At 42.6% G+C, this 21,387-nt stretch overlaps 1 protein-coding gene and 1 long non-coding RNA gene across 3 annotated transcripts in view; one reads left to right on the top strand and one right to left on the bottom strand.

Moving 5' to 3' along the window:
• Nucleotides 1–1,237: 1,237 nt before the first annotated feature.
• Nucleotides 1,238–5,962, top strand: LOC121935347. The gene is made up of 3 exons (XR_006104785.1): nt 1,238–1,705; nt 2,213–2,306; nt 5,877–5,962. It is a non-coding gene; the product is annotated as an uncharacterized LOC121935347 (long non-coding RNA).
• Nucleotides 1,673–21,387, bottom strand: part of CACNG7 (calcium voltage-gated channel auxiliary subunit gamma 7) — a 53,214-nt gene continuing 33,499 nt past the window's right edge. The window contains exons 4-7 of one of the 2 annotated variants that reach the window (XM_042476773.1): nt 16,686–16,826; nt 12,548–12,693; nt 9,523–9,572; nt 7,607–7,690 (exon numbers count right to left, since the gene is read on the bottom strand). In XM_042476773.1, the coding sequence (XP_042332707.1) occupies nt 9,552–9,572; nt 12,548–12,693; nt 16,686–16,826 (308 nt within the window). In that variant the 3' untranslated portion in view covers nt 7,607–7,690; nt 9,523–9,551. Of the gene's footprint in view, nt 7,691–9,522; nt 9,573–12,547; nt 12,694–16,685; nt 16,827–21,387 lie in introns of both variants that reach the window. The other variant, XM_042476772.1, reaches the window with a different exon arrangement.

Here is a 21,387-nt window from a genome sequence, read left to right as displayed (position 1 = left end):
GACTGTCATGCCTTGAGGAGCTGCATAGGAGATAAAAAACTTCTCATTAGGCATGGGTAGCGGGGAGACATTGTACCTTTAGAGGAGGAATGGGGAATGTGTGGCCCTCTGGATGCTGTTGGATGGCAGCTTCCATTGTCCATCATGAATGGCTATGCTGACTAGGGCTGGTGGGAGTTGGAGTTAAGCAAAACATGGTGAGCCACACTTTCCGCAGCCTTGTTACAGCGTTGCCCCTTCTATGCAAGGCTGGCCCAAGATATTTTGTTGCCTGAGGCACAGGGAAAGATGCTATCCCCCCTCATTCCCTATATAGAACCTAACATCAGTGATAGTATTATTGAGGCAAGGTTCTTCATCACACCTGAGAGTAGCTAGCCAGTTTAGGGGGTGTGAGACAAGTTATGTAGCATGCGCTGCACCAAGAAAGAAAATGGCCAGGGAGGAACTTAGGAAGAACTTGGTTGGGGACTTCTACTGCTGTCCTCACATTCCCTAACATTACACCTGGTTCTATTTCCATGCAGTTCTTAAAGCAGGGATGGTGAAAGACTGGCTCACAGACAACTCTTTTTTGCTCCAAGTGCCTCCTTGCCTTCCCCTAAGGGCACACACTAAATCACACACACTCAACTGCAAACTGCTGCTTCCAAAGCACTCCCATGGTGTTTTTACTTGAACTCTCATGCATCTATCCATTCACACACCCCCCCAAATACCCAATATCACATCTGGAAATTGGTATCCAGTCATTTTTGGATGATTTTTGACAGGGAATAGACACCTAGTCACTTGTGGGTATGGTTTTCATCCCACCACCACACATCTGGGGGAGGAGGAGCAAGAATTGTCCCCCACATCTACTGCAAATGCCCCCTTCCCATCATCTTCAAGGCACAGAAATTTCATCAAAACAGGGCTGTCAACTTCCTTCAGAGCAATTTGCTACCTTTCCCCTTTTCTATATGGGCTTTTGTCCTTTCCTCAGAAGAGCCACACCTCACACGTGGAGGAGCACACATACACATGGACATATGGAGAAAAGTGAGAGGGCACATGCTCATGTGATGGCTGCAAGAGGTGAATCTGTGTGTGTGTGGCTGCATCCACACTGCAGATATAATCCAGTTTCACACCGCTTTAACTACCATGGCTCAATGCTATGGGATTCTACGATTTGTAGTTTTGTGTGATATTTAGCTTTCTCTATCAGGGAGTGCTGGTGCCACAACATGATTCCATAACATTGAACCATGGCAGTTAAAGTGGTATCAAACTGGATTATTTCTGCAGTGTGGATGCAGCCATCTAGGATCAAAACCCTTGGATACTCAGTGCTTTCTCAGTGAGGCTGACATACACACATAATCATCAGAGGAATTAAACACTCAAGTGATACATGGGGGAAGACATGCCAGCTATACCCTGAGTAACATACAAGGAATTCTGCAGTAAGGAGCCCAAGTGACTTTATCCGAGGTGATCACCTCAGCAGTTGGTATGAATTTTCCATTTTTCCCAAGTAACTGATTAAAACATTATGACTGACCAAAAACACTGCTCCTGATTAATATAGTGCAAAAATGCATGCTTCTTCCTCATAGAATGATTTTTTTCTATATTCAGAGTTATGCAGATATGATGAATTGATTAACAATGCAATCCTACACCTGTCTTCACAGAAGCAAGTTCCATAGGATTACAGGTAAACCTATGTACATGTGTCATGCCTGTTTACTTTTGAGTAAATAAGCATAGGGTTGAGTGCTAATATTAATTTAACCCGAGGGCAGGAATCATGTTTCCCTTCCAATAGTGCTGAACTGCAGCTCCCAGCATTCCTCAGCTTTGGCTATCCTGTCTAAGATTGTTAGGAGTTGCAGTCCAACCACCTGCGGAGGGCCAAATGATGTCTATCACTTTTAATCCTATGACTGTTGTTGTCATGTGCCTTCAAGTCATTTCTGACTTAGGGTGACCCTAAGGCTACCCTATCACAGGTTTTTCTGGGGCTCAGAGTGTGTGACTCACCCAAGCGAGGAAGTGAACCCTGGTCTCTTGTGTTGCAGTCTGGACTGCTAACCTCAAGCTGCTGTTTAAGGCACAGCTTGGATGGCCATTCAGAAAGTTGACAGCATTACTTGGATGGTTTTTGTTAGCTATGCCCTCTGTTAACATAGGCCCAATTTGGACTTTTGCTTCTTTACTGCAGAACTCCATCTCTACTAAGCCAGTGGCCCAGGTGCAAAGGGATGCCAGATGGCTGTATGTCAAAGGAAACAAAAATGCCAACCAACATTTCACAGGTGAAAACAGGGACACGTGTGGCCAAACAACATGAATGGGGTCAAAAGGGTGTGGCCAAGCAACAAGAGAGCAAACGTTATTAATGAGGAAGAACACATAAAACTACAAGCTCCAGAAAGCGGGACCATGGAATTTATGTACTGTTTAGGGAAATCTGAGCCTATTGGAGAGCAAGTATCTATACACACCTCTGCTCTCCTTTCTCTTCTGCTGTGCACTTTGAACTCGGTTTGCAGCAAGTGAAGTAAGCCAGGAAAAAGGAGGAAAGTGGGAGAAGGAGAGAGAAACTGGGACACTTAGGGGGTTATGAGGCACTAGCTTCAAAAGAAGTGGCTTTGGCGATACGCATAAGCAGGATGGGGTAGCTATGAGTATTGCCAAAGCTGCTTCATTGCCAGTGTAATCATGGTTTAAAAGCTGCCTGCAGTAATGGCCTTAAAAAGAAGCTGAGAAAGTGGGTTAGCAGAGGATTGACCAGGGCCATCCCTGCCAAACTGGGACAGTAGGAGGGTAGGGAAAAGTGTCATAGGTTGCTGGCCTTTTTTATTTCTGAATCTGCCAAGTTTATTTGGAAATGGCAAAATAAGAAAGGGAATCCAAAGTCCCCTTTCTTTGCACCAGAACCTGCCCCTACAACAAGACTTCAGGCCTGGATGTTCCATCTTTATTGCTGTTTGGTGACTTTTGCTGCTCTTGCCCTGATGGCATCTCCAATCCTTCTCCCCTCTACTTTGCTTTTACTTCTTCCAGAACTTGGGCAAGTTACATTTTCAAAAACATGTTTTTCATGCTGTGAACTTAAGAAATAAGATTTGCATTCTTTCCTGCTATCTTTCATCTTGTTGACTCTCTGGGGATGCTAAAAACTCATTACTTTTCCAGTCTGGTGTTTCTATGCAAGCTTGGCTCACACAGCAAAGCAAAAAATTGAGGCTCTGGGGACAAGACAAGAGCAGAAGCAGAAGCCCTTGACTGCAAAACACTTATTTCAGGGTATCCCTGAGCTTCCCATGCTTCCAGCTTCTCTTCCAATGGGTCAACCATTCTCTGGTGAACCTTGACTGGCATATCCTGTTTCAAATTGAACATGGCCATTTGGATGGTGAGCCAGAGTACCTTGCTGAGACCCACACTCTCCAGCAGGTTTCCCAGTACTGACAACCAGTGCCTCATGGATCATCTTCTCTTTTTCTTTTTTCCAGTTTGCTAGGGAGTGGTAGCCAGGAACCAACCCTGGTCCAGGGACTACCATTTTGAGTAGACAGATGCTGTTTTACAACTCTAGCCTTGTACTTCAGAAATACTCTGCTGCAAGGATGCACAGTAGTTACGGGAGGGAATGACAAAATTAGAGCATTACCCTTCAAATAGAGATTCTGCCCCCCCCCCCATAAAATTTTCCTACACTCCCCAAATTTCCAGCATTACAGTAACTTAAAACTTCAGTTGAACTTTTAGAAATACAATTTAGACATCCAAAGAAAAGGGACCGGCACAGTTACCAAGGGACTGCAAATAAAGCATATACTGTATGAGAAGTCAAGCTTTGAACAGTTTTCCGTGTCTTACTCTGCAATTTGTGGAGGAAAATGTAATTTGAAGAAGCAGAATTCTTATTTGAGGGAGGGCAATGCCCCCTATTGCTACACTACTGTTCTGATTCTTCCCTTTATTCTTGATAGTCCTGAAGTGATGTGGAGCCCTAAAAGGGAAAGGATACTCTTTTTTCAAAATGGTAAGCACACTTTTGCAGTAGATGATGCTTCTTGACCCTTGCGTACTTCCCAAAGTGAGGGGGTGGAAAATGGGGACAGAATGTGATGTTGCAGATAAATTACTAGATAGATAGAAAGACTAAGCATACATCCATACACATATGCACAGGCGCATGCACTCATAACAGGACCAGTGCTGGATTCTGATCTCCTAAGCAATACAAGAAGGTGAACTTAACTGCAGCTGGTGCTGACTCAGTAGCAGGAGGAAGAGAAGACAGGAAAAAAGAGAACTTTTTCCCCCTGTTGAAAGCTGATTCAGCGGTATCTCTTTTTCCTATCCCTTTTCATAACCACAGCATGAGAGCAGTTGCAGGCATCTGCTCCTTACCCTTCAAAAGTCCTTGCAGCCTTCCCTTCCTCTTCAGTTTCTACAGCATCTGCACAAGATGGTTTACACTCTGATTCTAATGTAGTAAATGGCAAGCCAGGGTCAAACTGAGAAAAGGAGTAGGGAGGCAGTGCCATGAGGCAGCCCTTTACCTTTCTCTGCAAGATGACACGTTTCCATATTGGTTACAAATATAATGCAAATTCCCCATTCTTGGTGGGACCCCACTCCTTTCTGATTAATCTTCTAATGCAGCCTCTCCCAACCTTTTTACCTGGAGGAACCCTTGAAATTATTTTCAGGTCTCAGGGAACCTTTGCATTAAAATTATTTTTGCAGCATAATATCCCCCCATCACAATCTCCTCTTGCAGAACCCTAGGGTTCTGGGGAACCTTAGTTAAGAAACCCTATTTTAATGTCTTGGGAATCTGACTTAGCCTAGTAGCAATGCAACTTATTCCTCATTCTTTATAACAGAAATAGAGGAAAAGGTTTCCCATGATTTAGTATGGAATGGAAATAGTCTGGTGATAAGCAGGAAATCTAATAGGGTGAAAATATATCCCCCCCTCCCTGCCCAGGCAAAAATGCAATTTGGAAAGATAGACATAAAGTTGATTTTTACTCAGGGAATGGATAGAGTTTGAGCTTCCCCTCATGTCTGACAGTGAGAAACAAAGCAAGTTTCCTCCTCCTTGCCATCCCCACCTTTTGATCTAACATCTCATCCAGAGGTATCTCTTCATTTCTTGTACCATTTCCTACCATTTACAATATTTTTTCTTCTTCTGTTCCTCTCCCTTCTGCCACATTCCTTGAGTTCAGTTTCCATACTCCAGCATTCTCTTGCCCACTTCATTTTTGTATCACCATCATCCTCAACACTCATTTCATCTTTCCTTTCTTTCCTGAACCCTGAACCCTCTTGGGGTGAGCAGGAGCTGGAATTACAAAGGAGCTGTTGAGCAATACAGAGAGAGAAGGAAAGGAAGAACTGGAAAGTAAAGAGTTTTAAAAGGAGAGGGCGGAAATGGGAATATGTTTTAAAACAAAGAAATCTTTAAAGGAATTCAATGAGATGGGGGGGGGGAAGCATGGACAAGAAAGAAAGAAGACAATTGTGCATCCTGAGTCCTTGCAGAAGTGCAGACTAACAATAAAATGAGAAAAGCAGAGGAAGATGAAAATGGAGCAAATTACAAAGAACAGAACAGACAGCAAAAAACACAAATGAGTTTAGGAAGCAGAGGGAGGAGGGGAAATTGGCAAGCAAACAAAAAAAGAGAGTAAAATTTAGAAGACACTGAAGCAGAAAGAAGAAGCCTTTGAATACATTCAGAACAAAAATGCACAAGGGAAAAGTGGGAAGGAAAAGGAAACAAATAAGGGGTTAAAATCTACTTCCAAGTGTAGCTAGAGAAAATATTCCTTCTCTCTCTCCTTCTCCTTTTCCCTCTTTAGTTTTAGCCTCCATGACCTCAAGCAGCATAATGACTGAAGGGAGCATGCTTGCCAAAAGTTTGTAAGAGTTTCCACTGGTGCCATGGCATGGCTGCAGCACCTGCTGATGGGCAACTGAATGTGGAGTGAGAATATTTGAGGCATTGACGGCTGGAAGACAGTTATTTCCTCACCCCTCTATAATTGTGTTTTAATCGTCTCTCACTTGTGGGGGCACAAATAAAAATGTCTCTTCAAATAGAAATGATGGATTCTCCTTCAAAATGTTGTAGAAAGTAAAGATGGTGGACAAGCAAGGAACCAGAGGCAGCAAGAAGGCAAATGGTGTGAGGCATTGGAAGGAATTTCAAATGCCATGCCAGACTGAGGGGAAAAAACATGGCAATCAGGTCATTTTCTGACAGAAAGAGACCATATTTTAGCCAATCTAAGATTGAATGGGCACTTGGTTTTAGGAATTTAGGGGAGAATATCTGAGGTAATAGCAAAGCCACACAGGACAATTGCTCAATTGGTCATAGGTGAGCATACCAAAATGGCAACCTGGTTATTTCCTGTCAGGATATTTAAGATTCAGAAAATAGTAAGGGACCAGTTTCATGCTAGAGGTGGAAATACTGAAAGGAGTAAACTGAAGAATTCTTTTCTTAGAGGGCTAGATATCTTGAGACAACTGAACATAGCAACAATCTCAGCTATGTCACAAACTGAAATGATGAAAAAGAAAAAGAGAATCGTTTTACCTGTTCACTTTTGGCCAAACTAACATTCTTGCCATCACCTAAGAAACTAGCATTTAAAATTAATTAGCTTAGGTGAATGTGCCCAAAGAAATCTGGCCTTTGAGCCGTGGGGGATAAATATGGCAAGGAGATACCATTTATATAGTGAGAAAACAAGAGAAACAACAAAAGTAAGTCCATTATTTCCTATCAATGTTACTGATTTTGTGTGTTTGGACAGAAGATGATGGTGGCATGGAACCATCTCTTGTCAGAAATTGGCTTTGTTGGGGAAAATGTTCACTTCTTCCTCTCATGTACTGAATGCTGTAGCTGTTTTTGGAGGCTATTTCCTGTCAAAGCATCTTTGAAGAAAAGAGATGGAACATGCTAGATGAGCCACTTTCTGCTAGGATTTCCAACCACCTGAGTGAAAGGAGAGGTATTCTGAGGCGGCATAACCGAACTGGGAAATTCCACTGCTCTGTGGAGATTGAGCAGGACATACGTGACTGAGTTTTTGAGGTGGGATTTTTCAATTTGGTAGCCATGTTTCCCAGCAGAGACAAGAAGATTAGGACAGTTTCCAAGCAGGAATGGGGAGGAGGGGCATTGGCAATCTTAAAAGTTGGTTGAAATTCCCACCAGCCAGACAAAGAGAAAGAGAAAGAGAGGGCAGGGGGAGGACATCTCTAGCAGAGCAGATGGTAAAGAGTCTTCAGAGAGGGAAAGACCGGTCCAACTGGTACAGGAGTCTCCTAGGCAGGTAGGGGTAGGACAATATAGTCTGCAAGCAAAGGCTGGCTTCCTTGTCCAGCATGTTCTCTGGTGCGTCTAGCAAGGTGAGGTGGATATGTGCATATGTTCGGGGTACTTGATGGCTGGTGGGTAGTTCTGAGTCATCTGGATGGAAACATCGCTAGAGATGTCAGAGGGGCTGCGTCCACGGTGCCACACCTCGGGGTGCAAGAACTGGCCTGAGTAGTCAGAACAGTCGCTCAGTCGTGGGCGGTAGAAGGCTGGGTGAGGGCGGTACATTTCTTCCTCAGCATAGCGTTTGGTGAAGAGGTAGACAGACATCACGCCTGCGCCCTGCAGAGGAGTGACAGACAGAAGGGTCAGAATTGTGGCGGATGCCTTTATAATTAAAATCGTTATAATGTAACATTGTCCCATGGCAAGGGCATATTAAAGGTGATGGCACACTGGGCAGTATCAGCTCATGTCAGAAAATAGGTACATCCATATTTTTTGACAAGGTATAGCAGTGGAGCAACCTAAATACCCTAAAGGTTCGTCTGATCTTGGAAGCTAAGCAGGGTCAGATCTGGTTAGTATTTGGATTGATGACCGCCAACAAATATCAAGTTCCATAGACGATGGCCTGGTACATACTGGCAGGAAGCGGTGTCCTGGCAGCGATTCTAGGGTTAGGGAGCGCGCACCAACCGCATGCTCCCTAACCCAGTATGTCACGGTGGCGGCATAATGGCGACCTCCCATCCACACAGGGATTGCCATCATGGCGTAAATGACACGCAGTATATAGACGTCACTGCACATTGCTTACATCACAAGTGCGCCAATGGAGCACTCATGACGTCCATGTGGTGTCCCAAGAAGAACCCGGTTTTTCTGGGTTCCTTTCTGGGACAGAGGGACACTGTGTGGTTTGGCTGCTGCGGTGTTCCTCTGGAGGAAAACTGGGTGCCTCCAGCCCGTTCTTTTGGGGCAATCTGGATATATTTCAGTGGAAGGAACTGGCAAAACCAACTCTGAGTATTCCTTGCCTATGAACACCATATGAAATTCATGGAGTCACCACAAATCAGCATCTGACAAAGGTGCATACACACACTAGTGGACGGTGTGCCATCAGGTTTAATAAGTTGTTCTTACAGGACAATTTTACATTACAACATCCTAATTTGGGTTGAGATATCTGCTAGTGTAAATGATATGGACATGATCTAAGTTGCAACCTGAAGCATCGTTTAGATGTTATAGGGTTGTCATAGCAGTGCCTGTGTGTGCTATGTGTATTTCAGTGCACGGCATGAATAGTGTCCTGCACACTCTCCCTCTTGGGGCAATCTACATTATACGAATCATATCCACTATCTGTTACAATGACTTTCTCTTTACTAGTACATAATGGTACAGTGAACAGATAGGGATTTCCACGTGCAAATTCACAATTCTGTTCTCTGCTCCCTCCCACCAAACCTGCAAACCTCCTTTTGATTAACATATTAATGTGAGTTCTACTTTTAGTTCACATGTGAAATTGGATTCCATTTTCATCCTTGACTAGAATGTTGTGGAACTGTACATTAGTGTATTTGTGTGCATTTGTTTATACACCAAAACTGGACATGGGTTAAATTAGTTATGTGTGCCTTATGTTTCTTTATGGATATACATTTTTGGAACTCTGATTTTAATATGCATTATGTATCAGTGTGAGTAACCTATTAGTTTTCTCTGCTAACCTGAACAGCCATCCTCATTTTGTCACGTTTCACACACACAAATACTTTCAGCCTAGATTATGGAAATTTACATCAAGTAAACAGGAAAACACAAAAGGAAACTATACCCAACAGCGAAACTGTAAGAAAAGACATAACAAGTCAGGATATATAATGTTCAAAAAAGTAAAAAATTCAAACAAACTACAAAATATACAAAATCATGTAACACATTTCATAACAGCCAAAATTAAAAACAAACAACCTGATGGCTACTTTAAGACAAATATACATGAATCCCATTCCCAGAATGTGAAACAAATACCCATTAATGGGCCAGTGAACACAGATCATTTCAAATATAACAAACATACACATGTTGACCAATTTCCATCTCCCTTAAAGTCTTAATGATTCCAATTCTTATATAACACATAAAGGAAAATATCCTGCCTTTCAGCCCAATTTGTAATACACCAACACTAGTATATCTGTGGTGTCACCTGCAAAATAAATAAAAAATTAATCATTAAGAATTATTTAAAGAAGTAAAAAAATATAAAAATATACATAATTTTCAAAGCAGATTCACAGCTTAAGAAACATAATAATACTGTTAACAAATCCTTTAGGCTGTTGTTTTGTTAAAATGCTCATGGTTTTAATGTGTTACATGAATTTGTGCATTTGGTAATTTTAAAGACTTCTATAAACACTATCCATCCCAACTTCTGATGTGTCATTTTGGAAACATACTTCAAGTCTTTGCAGATCTCTACCCACAAAGAGGTTGGTATACATGATCAGAGAAGTTCTGACATGAGTTGCTAGAAGGTGTGACCCTGCAGCTGTAACATAAAGTCTTTGCAGATCTCCACTCACAGAGAGACGTGGCTTTGTGCCTTGCAGTTTACTTGAATCGTGTGATAAACTCCTAAATGTAAGTAAAAGATTGTATAGGGCTGTGTGGGTTTCAAATCATTGGATGATTGCATACTGGAGTGTGTGCATATCTGAGAGGTCAAATGGCCAAGACCTATATATCACTTAGTGTGCCATTACAGTTCTGCAGTCAAAACTATGCTCCAGATCCCCTTTCACCATTCCCAAATCTTGCCATTTTGCTGTGACAGCTCTTCTGAATGACCATTCAGTAGCTGGTGGAGAATACAGAATGTATGTTGGAAAAGCGTCTGGCTTGTATCCCTAGCCAGACATAGGACTTTATCACACAGGAGGCAAGCGTCCTCCTCCCATGATTAAATCACCATTAAATACTGTTAATAGCATGATAGGGGGGAAGATTATCACACCCCAGTGCACTTCTCCTGTTTTTGTCCCGTTTGTAAATAATAATGGAGGCGTCATTTGGTATTAACGGAAACTCCCGTTAATATCAAATAACACCTCCATTACTCTTTACAAATGGGACAAGTGCACAGGGGTTTGATAATCTTCCCCTCAAATGTGCTATTAACTGGATTTAATGGTGATTTAATCATGGGAGGAAGACCCTTGCCTCCTCCATGTGATAATCTCCATAGGCTAATGACACCCACCAAGATCTGCTGGGGTCCGCTAAAGCTCTTGTCAAATGATGTAATTGTTCTGTGTTTGTCTACAATACATAGCCAGGTGCTTCTCTGATCTCCTCCAGTTCTATACTAGACACAGAATGGTCATGACAGGCATGTGCTGCAGCACCTCCACAGTAAGTCTGGATTTGGTCAGCGAAGAGGCAAGAAGGGAATAGCAATCTCCACAATGGCCAAAGAAATCCCTTACACATTGTGTATGCTACTAACAGGATAATGGCAGTGTGTTGGCTTGGGCAAGTGCAGGAGACACAACACCCTGCAGGGATCAATTGCCAAGACCTGGAGCAATCTTTCAACAGCTAAGTGGCCATTATTTCTATCCTATATTTTGGGGGACGGGAGCACCACACTGAAGCCACACACTCAAGGAGTAGCACATAATTCAACCTGATTTATATTTTCCTGATCTAAACTCCCCCTAACCAGAACTCAAAAAAGTTTTATTTTTTTGACTTCTAATCCCCAGAATCCACCAGACAGCATGGAATTATAGATTCATAATCTAATAAGCAATTTTTCCAAGTTATGCTGCCATCCCTCCCAGAGGCTGCTATCTACTCTGTGGAGGTATACAGTTAGGCACCCATCTGGTATTTCTCCATGGATATCCTACCATAGTTTTATCCTCCATTTTTTGGATTAGTGTGTTTGAATGTCTAACACAGCTCACCTATCATCATTTCCTCTGTTAGTCATATTAGGGCATGAATGCTGATCTTTATGTAGTCAGAACAGTACCATCCATACACAGGTGGGAGATATCAATAGACCTGGGAAAAATCTAAGCTTTACAGAAATATGTCAATCTGTCAATCAGTCAATATGGGGAGGGTCATAAGGAGAAAGCAGCTCAGTGCGGACTGAGCATGAGCAATAGGCTCAGATGCTTGAGTCAGCTGGAGAAGAAAACTGGGAAATACAAAGAGGGGGAAAGGACTGGGCTGTGTAGAAATGGCCAGTGAAGATGAGGGTGTGTTAGGAGCCTATGATGTTTAAAGATTCCCTATACCTTGGCTCAGTCATTAACCAAAATTGAGGCTGTAGGCAATAAATCAGAAAAAGACTTCTTAAGACTGGAAAGGGCTGCCATGAAGATAAGATCCTTAAAGCTAAAGATATATCATTAAATACCAAAATCAACATCAGCCAGGCTATATTATTTCAGATTTTTATGTGTGGTTGTGAAAGTTGGACAGTGAAAAAAGTTACAACTCATTTGAAATGTGGTACTAGAGAAGAGATCTGTGAATACCACAGACTTCTAAAAAGACAAATGAATGAAACTTAGAGAAATTCAAGCCTGAACTCTCACTAGAAACAAAAGTGACTAAACTGAGGCTGTTGCATTTTGGGCATAAGACAACGTCACTCATTGGAAAAAGTGATAATGCTTGATAAAGTGAAAAGGTTGTGGGAAAAGAAGAACATCACATTCAGGGGTGGGGAACACTAGGTCTTGAGGCTGAATCTAGGCCTCATGGAATCTCAGTGTGCATTCTAGGGTTGCCCTATGTGGCCACCCACCCTTTCATCAGTCTTTGGTGATTTCCCAGATTTTGTATGGTAATGGGATCTTTTGGCCTCTGTTTTAAAAGTGTGAAGTATGGCTTGGTTACTGTATGTATGGCTTGATTACTGGCAGTAAGAACTTTAGGCTAGAAGATTATGAATTTTTGAGTCCAATCCTTTTCCCTTTGGTGCCAGCCACCAAGGAATATGTCCCTGTGAGCTTCTCCAAAACTGAATATGGCTACTAGGGCCAAAATAGACATCCAAACTTTGATTAGCCCAAATCAATTCCAGACTGTATGCAGGTCTGTGTGTGTACATCCACACATACATGTAATGCATGCTGGAAAGGGTTGCCTTCTCTCCTGTACCTCTTTGAGCAAGAAGGAAGAAGCAGCAAAAGCGAAGGACCATCCGTAGCGGTACTGGAAATACTGCTCAGAGCCACTGGGACGGTTCATCACTTCATCGTTGATGCTGGAGATGTACAGGACCAAGCCTACGACCAGAGAGAGCCCTGAAAAAGAAAAAGAACACAAAGGGGTAGAGGGAGAGGAAGGAAGAAGAAAGAGGGCTGTTATCTCACTCCTGCCAATGCCAAAGAAGGCATGTGAGGGCAACTCCCCTCACCTGTGTGCCACAAACACATAAAGGCATCACCTGTGCCACAAATCTGTCCTGTTTTCCATATAACTACTTCTTGGGCAAGAAAACATGTGTATAATTGTGTTCAGCAGAGCAAAGGGATGCCACTGTTCACAGGCATAGAGTCAGCCCAGCGCTATTATCAGACAGAATGAGCTTCTCTCCTCAGGTGGTAGATGCTGGGGAAGCAGCAACAGGTTGAAGGATGAGAACGGTGTGTCATGTTAAGCTGCTGTGCTTGCATCACTTAAGCCAATCTGTTGCATTCAATGGCTGTGGAATAGTGCTTCTTAAACTACCTAATGTGGAGGAATGACCATTTTCCCTCCACAGTGTACCAGTACCATATTTGTGTCCTATTACTATTGTATTGACTTTCTTTCCAGAGAACTGGCTACAGACCAGCAGCCAATGGCTTGTGGACTGGCAACATTCTGCAGACCACCATTTTCAGTAGCACCACTGTGGATCATGCTGTCCCCTAGTCACCACTGAAGAAAGATTCCTTTCAGCTTCTGAAGATGACAGGGGCATCATTTGTCTTAGTGTGGCTTTGGCACAAAGGCACATAACAAAAATAGCACAGTGGGTGAATACGGAGCTCTTTCTGCCTTGTGGCTTTAATATTTTGCCCACTGGCCCTCTAGCACAGACTTAGACCTGTCATTCATGATGTCCCTGTGTGCCTGTGCCTGCAAATCTTATGTGCCTCCTGCAATGGCATCCTTTTCACTGAAGAAGAATGTACACTCCTATCATGAGGGGGTCCCTAAATTGCAGTCTGTTGATTTTATCTTACATTGAACCACTAAGAAATAAGCCTGCTCCTATCTACTTAATGCAACCCCATAGCCTTGTGCTGGATTTTAGTGCTTGGCCACAATAGCATGTACTAAAAGAAGGCATGCAGGCTGTGTACCAAGATGCAGATGCAGCTGGTTTGGTGACACAATTCTGAGTTTGAAAGAGTCACCTTTTTGGACAACTTCCAGAACCCACCAGTCAGCTTGACCAATGTCATTCAAGATATTTCAGCTGAGAGATTCTGGGAACTGCAGTCTAAAAAAATAACATTTCTGTCCTGATGCAATGTTCTGTGTTCTGGAGGAACAGATAGGCACAGGTAACCTCTACTCTAGCCCAAGCAACATGGTAAGGCTGACAATATGTCGGTGGGCTGGAAGTATAACTTGAAACTATCATTCCTCAGCCAGCTTTCAGTACTCACTCAAATGAATAAACCCAGTCACTGTCCCATCTAGACCTTTTTTTGTTCAGGTTGTCTACCAGAGTCCTACATTATTTCATGTAGCCTCAAACTTTGGGCTATATTGTCTACCATCAACAGTCTTTCTGCCCCTTCAGCTTCTTCAAGTACCTAGTAGCACTGCCTACTGTTTAGGGCCTTCCTTGAATCTCTTGTCCTGCACTTTGGCAGTCAGATGCTTCATGGACCAAAGGTGGCCAGCCTACTTTGCAGTACTTTTTCTCTCCCCGCTCCCACACACCTCCTTTTCCTCCTCCTCCTTACACTAGGAATATCAATAGCAGCAAAGTATTCTGGAGGGGAGGGGAATGGAATGATCATAAATCTAAAACAAGTTTTCTACTTTAATCACAGTGTGGTGATTCTGTCATGCTTGATTTGGAGCATGACTGAAGGGGAAGACAGATGCAGCAATACATGACCCTGTGCCTTCTCTTTACCCTCCTTCTCCACTGCTTACTTCTCATGATGGCTGGGCAGATTGATGGTCCAATATCACTGACATCTTGCCTGCCTTCTGAACCCAACTTTTGAAGTGGGAGAAGGGAAAGAAAGCAGAAGGCCTGAAAAGATGTGTCTCCATTTTCACTACTTTCTTATAGTCTATGCTTCCTCAGAGTCCTTGGAAACTCTGTAAGCAGGATAGAGAAAAGTCTTAATTTACACACAGAAGAGCCCAGGTTATCTTCCCAAGATCTCCACACCACATAATGATAGCACTATGATTCCACTTTAACTTCTGTGGATGCATCGTGTGGAATCCTGGTGTTTTCTGGTTTGGTGAGGCACTGGAGCTCTCCGGCTGAGAATTTTAAAGGCCCTTTCCTAAACTGCAAATACCAGGAATCTGTAGGCTGCAGCCATTGCAGTTAAAATGGAACCATAGTGCTATAATTGTGCAGTGTGAAAGAAACCTAAGTAGGGCAGAGAACAAGGTGAGCAGGCAATGCAAAATGGAGGACATTTTGAAATTCCTCCTGGACAAAAGGTTGAAATGTGGGACAGGAAAAGGAGGATGTCTGGTCACGCTGGTTGGGAAAGTCTTCTATCTGAGACCCTGGAGAGCTGCTGCCATGTGCTTTGGACTCCAATCAGGGGGTGCCAGAATAGCCTAGTGCTCTGAGTGTTTGACTACGACTCTGGAGACAATGGTTCGATTCCTAGCTCAGCCACGAAAGCCACTGGGTGACCCTGGGTAAGTCACATGCTCTCAGTCTCTGGGGAAAGCAATGGCAAACCCCCTCTGAACAAATGTTGCCAAGAAAACCCTATGGTAGGTTTGTCTTAGAGTCATCATGAGTTGGAAATGACTTGAAGGCACTCAACAACAGCATCAGGGTAAACAGTCCTGAACTAGAAGAACTAATGATCTGACTCAATATAAGGCAACTACTTTTCTTCCCTACCCATTTGGGCATTGGTGATTGCAAAAACAGTGGTATCACTGCTTTGAGGCAAAGAAAGACTTACTTGCCTAAAAAAGGGTTGGAGAACTGTATATGGATGGGGGAACCAGATTGCAAGATTTTAATGATCAGTGCTTGAGGCAGGCTTAGGTCCTTCTCACTTCTCCCCATATGGGAGCTGGATTCAGTCTGTGGATCACAATTCCCCTCCCCCTTGCCTGAAAGGCGTGGAAAAAGCATTCCCCAGAAATGGGGAATGTGTGTCCCTCCAAATTGTTTGGACTCCAACTTCTATGAGTCCCAGCCAGGATGGCCATGGATGACAGGAATCATTGTTCAAATTCTCGAGTTCTACAGATCCTCCACTCTCATCCAATATCTCTTGCCCCATGGGCTGGCAGTCAGTAAAAGTGTGAAGTCAGGTAGAAGCAGCTGGTACATTCTTGTGTCAATGGAAGCAGCAGTGTAGCAGGACAGGAAGGAGCAGAAATGCGGAGAAAGAGAGACAAGACACATTCTGTCTACTTCCTTAAATCATTATGACCACTTCTGTAAAAAAGCTAAACATTCAGAGTCATAGGGTTGCTGTATCCACTCTTGCACTTCCAAGGAACAGAAAGAGCTCCCCTCTGCAGGAAGATTGTGCTCTAGTGATGATTTTCATGGATTCACCTTCTCCTCCTATAGTCCCCTGGTCTCTCTCCCCCCTGTTCTGGAATGACCCCCAAACCTCTATAGCTGTCATTCAAAGGGAATAAGAGAGTTGCAGAGAGAAGGAATCAGCAAAAAAATCCTCCTCATCTCCTTCTACTATTAGTGTAAGGGCTACTTTGGATGCAGCCCATAGCTATGATATGTATAAGCCAAGCCTGAATTGCAAAATGGTGTCCTTCCTCACCTGTCCATAATAAATGGTGGGGTTAAAAAAAAAAGTGCAAAGCTCAATTTTGATTTGTCTCATGTTCGGGCTATTGCACCTAACAAGCACAACAGAGGTTCATTTTGCTTCTGAACACTGTACCACAAAGAGCTTTTCAACTTTTAACCAAAGACACTGTCCCAGTACAAGGGAGCATTATTTGTCAGGCTCCACACTGTCCTTAAGAGAGCATATGCTCATACTGTCACCGCCTCCCAACACAGAATCTGGAGAAATTGCCCACTGTCAAATGCCACCCTTCCACGCCTCACCAGAGAGGATGAAGAAGATTCCAGAAACGAAGGCTAGGATGGTCCTCTGGGGGCGGATATGTCCAATATTGCTAATGACGAATGCTGTGAAGACGAGGAAGAGGCTGACCATGGGGAAAGGTGTGGCTGTGCGGATGGTCTCTGCACAGAGAAAAAGGGAAAGATTGGGGTGGGGGGAGGAAGAAAAGTAAGAGAAGAAATTAAATATCTCAAGGTTAAATTCAAGTCAATTCAAACTGAACTCAGCTCAACAACTCAAATGAACATAAAAGACTGAAGTGAGAAAGAGTTCAGTACCACAACATGATTACTAAAGCTTAGCCTCATGATATATGAAGTGATCACAAAGATGGGAGAGCTTTAGAGCACACACAGAGATCATTTCTTCCCACTGTCTAACTAATCACAGGCAGCCTGTATTCCCAGCAGGTTCCAGATGAATTCAAACATGGCACCGCATTGCATGGGAAGAATACAAGAGCGTAGCTTCACAGAAAATATCACCATCAAAATCTGTCTGAATCAAACAGTTAACAAGAATGTTTTTTAAATGGCACCAAAAATTACCCACTTGTGCCCTGAGAATCAAGGGCCCCATTCATACTACAAAATAATCCAGTTTGGAAATCAGGTTATTTCCTTGTCATTCAGACTTGCACCGTTTGTACTCAGTGGAGTTTGAAGGGCGGGGGCAACCGAAAAGCCCATTTAATCTTTTTTTAGGAACCACAACAATCCGCATCTCCAATAATGTGAGTAAGCTATCGGATCAATTCAGATCATGCAGCCACCATTCAGGAAATGGAGGCACCTCCATGTTGATCCAGAATGGTGGCAAATGGGAACTTCAACCTGGATTTAAATGCCACTGAGAGATTTGCTGCCTTAAAACGTAGTGGGAATGGTGAATCGATTTTGAATCGATTCACAGATGCAAATCTCTCTGTGCAAAAAACGTAAGTGTGACTAGCCCCAAGGAAATGCTTAATTCTGGCAACCCAGGGAAAAGCTTAGAGCATTTCTGAATCAATTTCATGTTTGGGCCTTGGTGAATGGTGGAAGGCAAGGAGCAGAATTCCGTGACAATGAGCAGCAACTGCTTACTCAGAAGTGTGATGTAGTTATTAGGGAGGTGCATGGTCCAAGCAGAGGTGAAAGAATAATAATATGGTCTCTAAATTCTGCTTCCCTCTTCCCCAAAACAGAACAAGGAGATAGTATATGCTTGTGCCAGCACAACACCCTGCAGATGTAAAGGGATCTTGTATCACCTTTGAGACAAAGGTCCAAAACACATTGCAGAAATAATTCAGTTTGAGATCACTGAATGCTAGGGAATTCTGGGAACTGTAGTTTTGTGAGACATTTAGCTTTCTCTGTCAGTTCCCAGGATTTTCTAGCACTGAGCCAGGGCAGTTAAAGTGGTCTCAAACTGGATTATTTCTGCAGTGTGTTTTGGATGTAACTGAAAGAAAGTAGTCTCAGTTTCATAGGTGTGACAAGATCTCTTTGCATAATGATTTTCCAGACTAACATAGCAAATCTACCCTCCAGATGTATTTACATAATCCCCAGACAACACTCTAACTGGTGATGTTGGCAACCATTGGGAAGGCAGTGGGCTGGAGGAGATTGGTATGCTTCCTCTTTAATGCAATACCAAAAGAGCCCTTGTATATTTCCATATGTGCCCTTGTCACAGTATATAAGCCTTGACAATAATCTAAGGTTTCCTTCACAATCTTAGTTTATTAAATGCTTTTATTTTATTTTTTAAAAATCTCATCTTCCTTTCTAATCACATTGTGCTCATAATGTCTCACATCAGTAATAACACTGTAGTACAAAAATTAGCTCACCAAAGCCTCAAAATGAGGATTTAGTAACATACATTTTATCGATGACAGCCAGCATAATGTAGTGGTTTGAGTGTTGGACTACAACTCCAGGGTTTAAATCCTCACTTGGCCATGGAAACCTACCGGGTAATCTTAGGTAAATCACATTCTCTCAACCTCAGAAGGAGGCAAAGACAACCCTCCTCTGAACAGATCTTGCCAAGAAAACCCCATGATAGGTTCACCTTAAGGTTGTCATAAATCAGAAATGAATTGAAGGCACACAACAATAACTAAATCATAGGATCAATGAATGCACATAGGAAGCTTACACATGTTACATCAAGTGAAAGTCTGCAATGTATCACAAGCTTCTCTCAGACCTTTCATTCAAGTGTATACCATCACATACATACAAGAACATAAGAATACTCCTGCTGGATCACACCAAAGGCTTGCCTAATCCAACACTGTTTCCACAGCAGCAAACTAGATGTCTGTGGAAAACCCATGGCAGGACATGAGGACAAGGCCACCTTCCTGGTTCTGTTCCCTAGCAACTGCTATTGAGAATCACAGTGCTGAAGCTAATAAAGCAGCCATCATGACTAGCTATCAATAGATGTACCTTCTATCAGTTTGTATAATCCCATTTAAAAACTACTCAGGTTGCTTACCATCACTGCATCTTATGGTAGCAACTTCACACGGTTCAAGCATTATGAAAGAAATGGAGTTGGAAGGACTCTCTCTATCACTTTCTCCACCCAATGCACAATTGTAAATGTTAATGTCTTGCTTACCACCTATTTGCCTTTTTCATCATAAAGTATGTACCCCAAAGACTGTATCGAAAGATGGTGGTCTGAGAAAAAGGGTGCCTCACCCTTCCATTTTGGGGCGAGGTTGTCTCCCATGTCCAGAACACAGGCCACCCATGGTTGTACCTTCAACACGAACAAACTTCTTGACTAAAATGATACTTACAAAGATACATGAATGAATCTTTTCCTGCTGGTTCCTAAGTGCATTGAACCCAACTCAAGGGTGGACAACTTGTGGCACTCTCAGTGTTGTTAGACTGCCACCCCCATCAATTCTAGTCCTAGAATGGTGAGAGATATAGTCCAACAACATCTGGAGGACAACACTTTGCTCACCTTTTAATTAAGCCAATTCTTCTGCTTAACAGTCAGATAAATCATGCACTCTTTTCAGTTTTTGTATGCACATAGGTGGGTCTCAGTCTGGGTTGTAGCTACATTTAGGCAAAACGAATTTTTCCTCTCAAATGAAATTTTCCTTCAGTTATTCTAGCAGTGCAGAGAATAAGACATGGGGAATTGTTCACACCTAAAACTCTTCTATTTGCCATGTTCACATTCCCTTGGTCACTTTGCCTGCCCTTTTTCTTTGGATGCCTAAACAGTATCTCTAAATATTTGACTGAAGTTTTAAATTACTGTGTGTGTATATGTGTATGCCTTCAAGTCACCTGCTACCACATAAATTACGTCTACCCCATAAATTTCATAGCGCTTTCTTAGGCAAGAAATACTCAAAGGTATAACCTGCAGCATCTGTTATTCATTGGCAGTCTCTCATCCATGTACTAACCAGAGCTGACCCTCTTTGGCTTCCAAAATCAGATAAGATCTGATGCCTTTAGAATATTTAGGCCCTACTGATACAAATTTGGAGACTGCAGGAAAATGTCATTTGGGGGCAAGATTCTTATTTGCTCCCCTCAGAACTACTGCCCTGGTATAACTGCAATCCACTGCAATCACTGCTATTCACCGCAATCCCCAAATATGGCTTTGAAAGATACTTTCACCAAACATTGGGTTTTCTAGAACATGAACCCAAAAACTGGATATATATATTTTTTTAAAAAAGAAAAAGACTCAGACTGTATGCTGGTTACTGCAATCATTCTGTATTTCTGCTAAGGTGACACAATTACTGCCTGTTATCTATATTTTCCTTTCCCCAGCTCTTATTTGTATTTTTAATTGATCTTTTTACAAAAGCTAATCACAAATTAGGTAACAGGGCTCCTCTGTCTTTTACATTCAATTGTTGGAAAGGGGCTGCTTTTGTCCTGAACTTTGCAGAAGGAGCTGTACCTGCCAAAACATAGGAACGCCTTTCAATTTTGTGCTTGAGGTCCCTACCAATTAACTTGGGAGGGAAAAAAAATGATTATAATTACCAGTATCCTCCAGCAAACATGTTCAAAGGCACAGGTGAGCAATTTTGGTGAGATCAGGCACTACTTTTCATGCCTGGGGTAGGACACATTTGTGCACTGGGCTGAAAATCATCCATAAATACATCCCTGTAGTGACTAGAAGTAAATTCGCACATCTGAGTTTACTGGCAAATTTTTGGTTGATTTTTGGTAATTTGAGAACTTGGAGGACGACTTAAAGCATTTGGGGGCATTTAATGGGGAATATTTTGTCTCTTTTTTTTTTTAGCATTTGGGAGGGCCAGCATAGTGTTTCGAGTGTTGGACTATCACCCTGGAGATGGTGGGGGGGGGGGCAGTATGTGTTTTTTGGAGCCTAAATACCCTAACTAAAGGCATCAGATTCTGTCTGATCTTGGAAGCTAAGTGGAATCAGACCTGATTAATACTTGGATAGGAGGCTGCCAACAAATACCAGGTGTTGTAGGCTGTATTTCAGAGGAAGGGACTGGCAAAAACACCTGTGAGTATTCCTCACCTCAGAAAATCCTATGAAGTTCATGGAGTTGCCATAAGTCTTTGGCCTGTTACAGACTGCCAAAATAAAGCTGCTTCGGGTCTCTTTAGAGGTATGCTATTTAAATGATGCATGGGTCCTAAGAGTCCGGTG

This window comes from Sceloporus undulatus, chromosome 6, assembly GCF_019175285.1.
Source record: "Sceloporus undulatus isolate JIND9_A2432 ecotype Alabama chromosome 6, SceUnd_v1.1, whole genome shotgun sequence".
In the NCBI taxonomy this organism is placed as follows: Eukaryota; Metazoa; Chordata; class Lepidosauria; order Squamata; family Phrynosomatidae; genus Sceloporus; species Sceloporus undulatus.
Note: the sequence above shows the minus strand (reverse complement) of the source record. Positions and strands in the feature narration are given on the sequence as shown.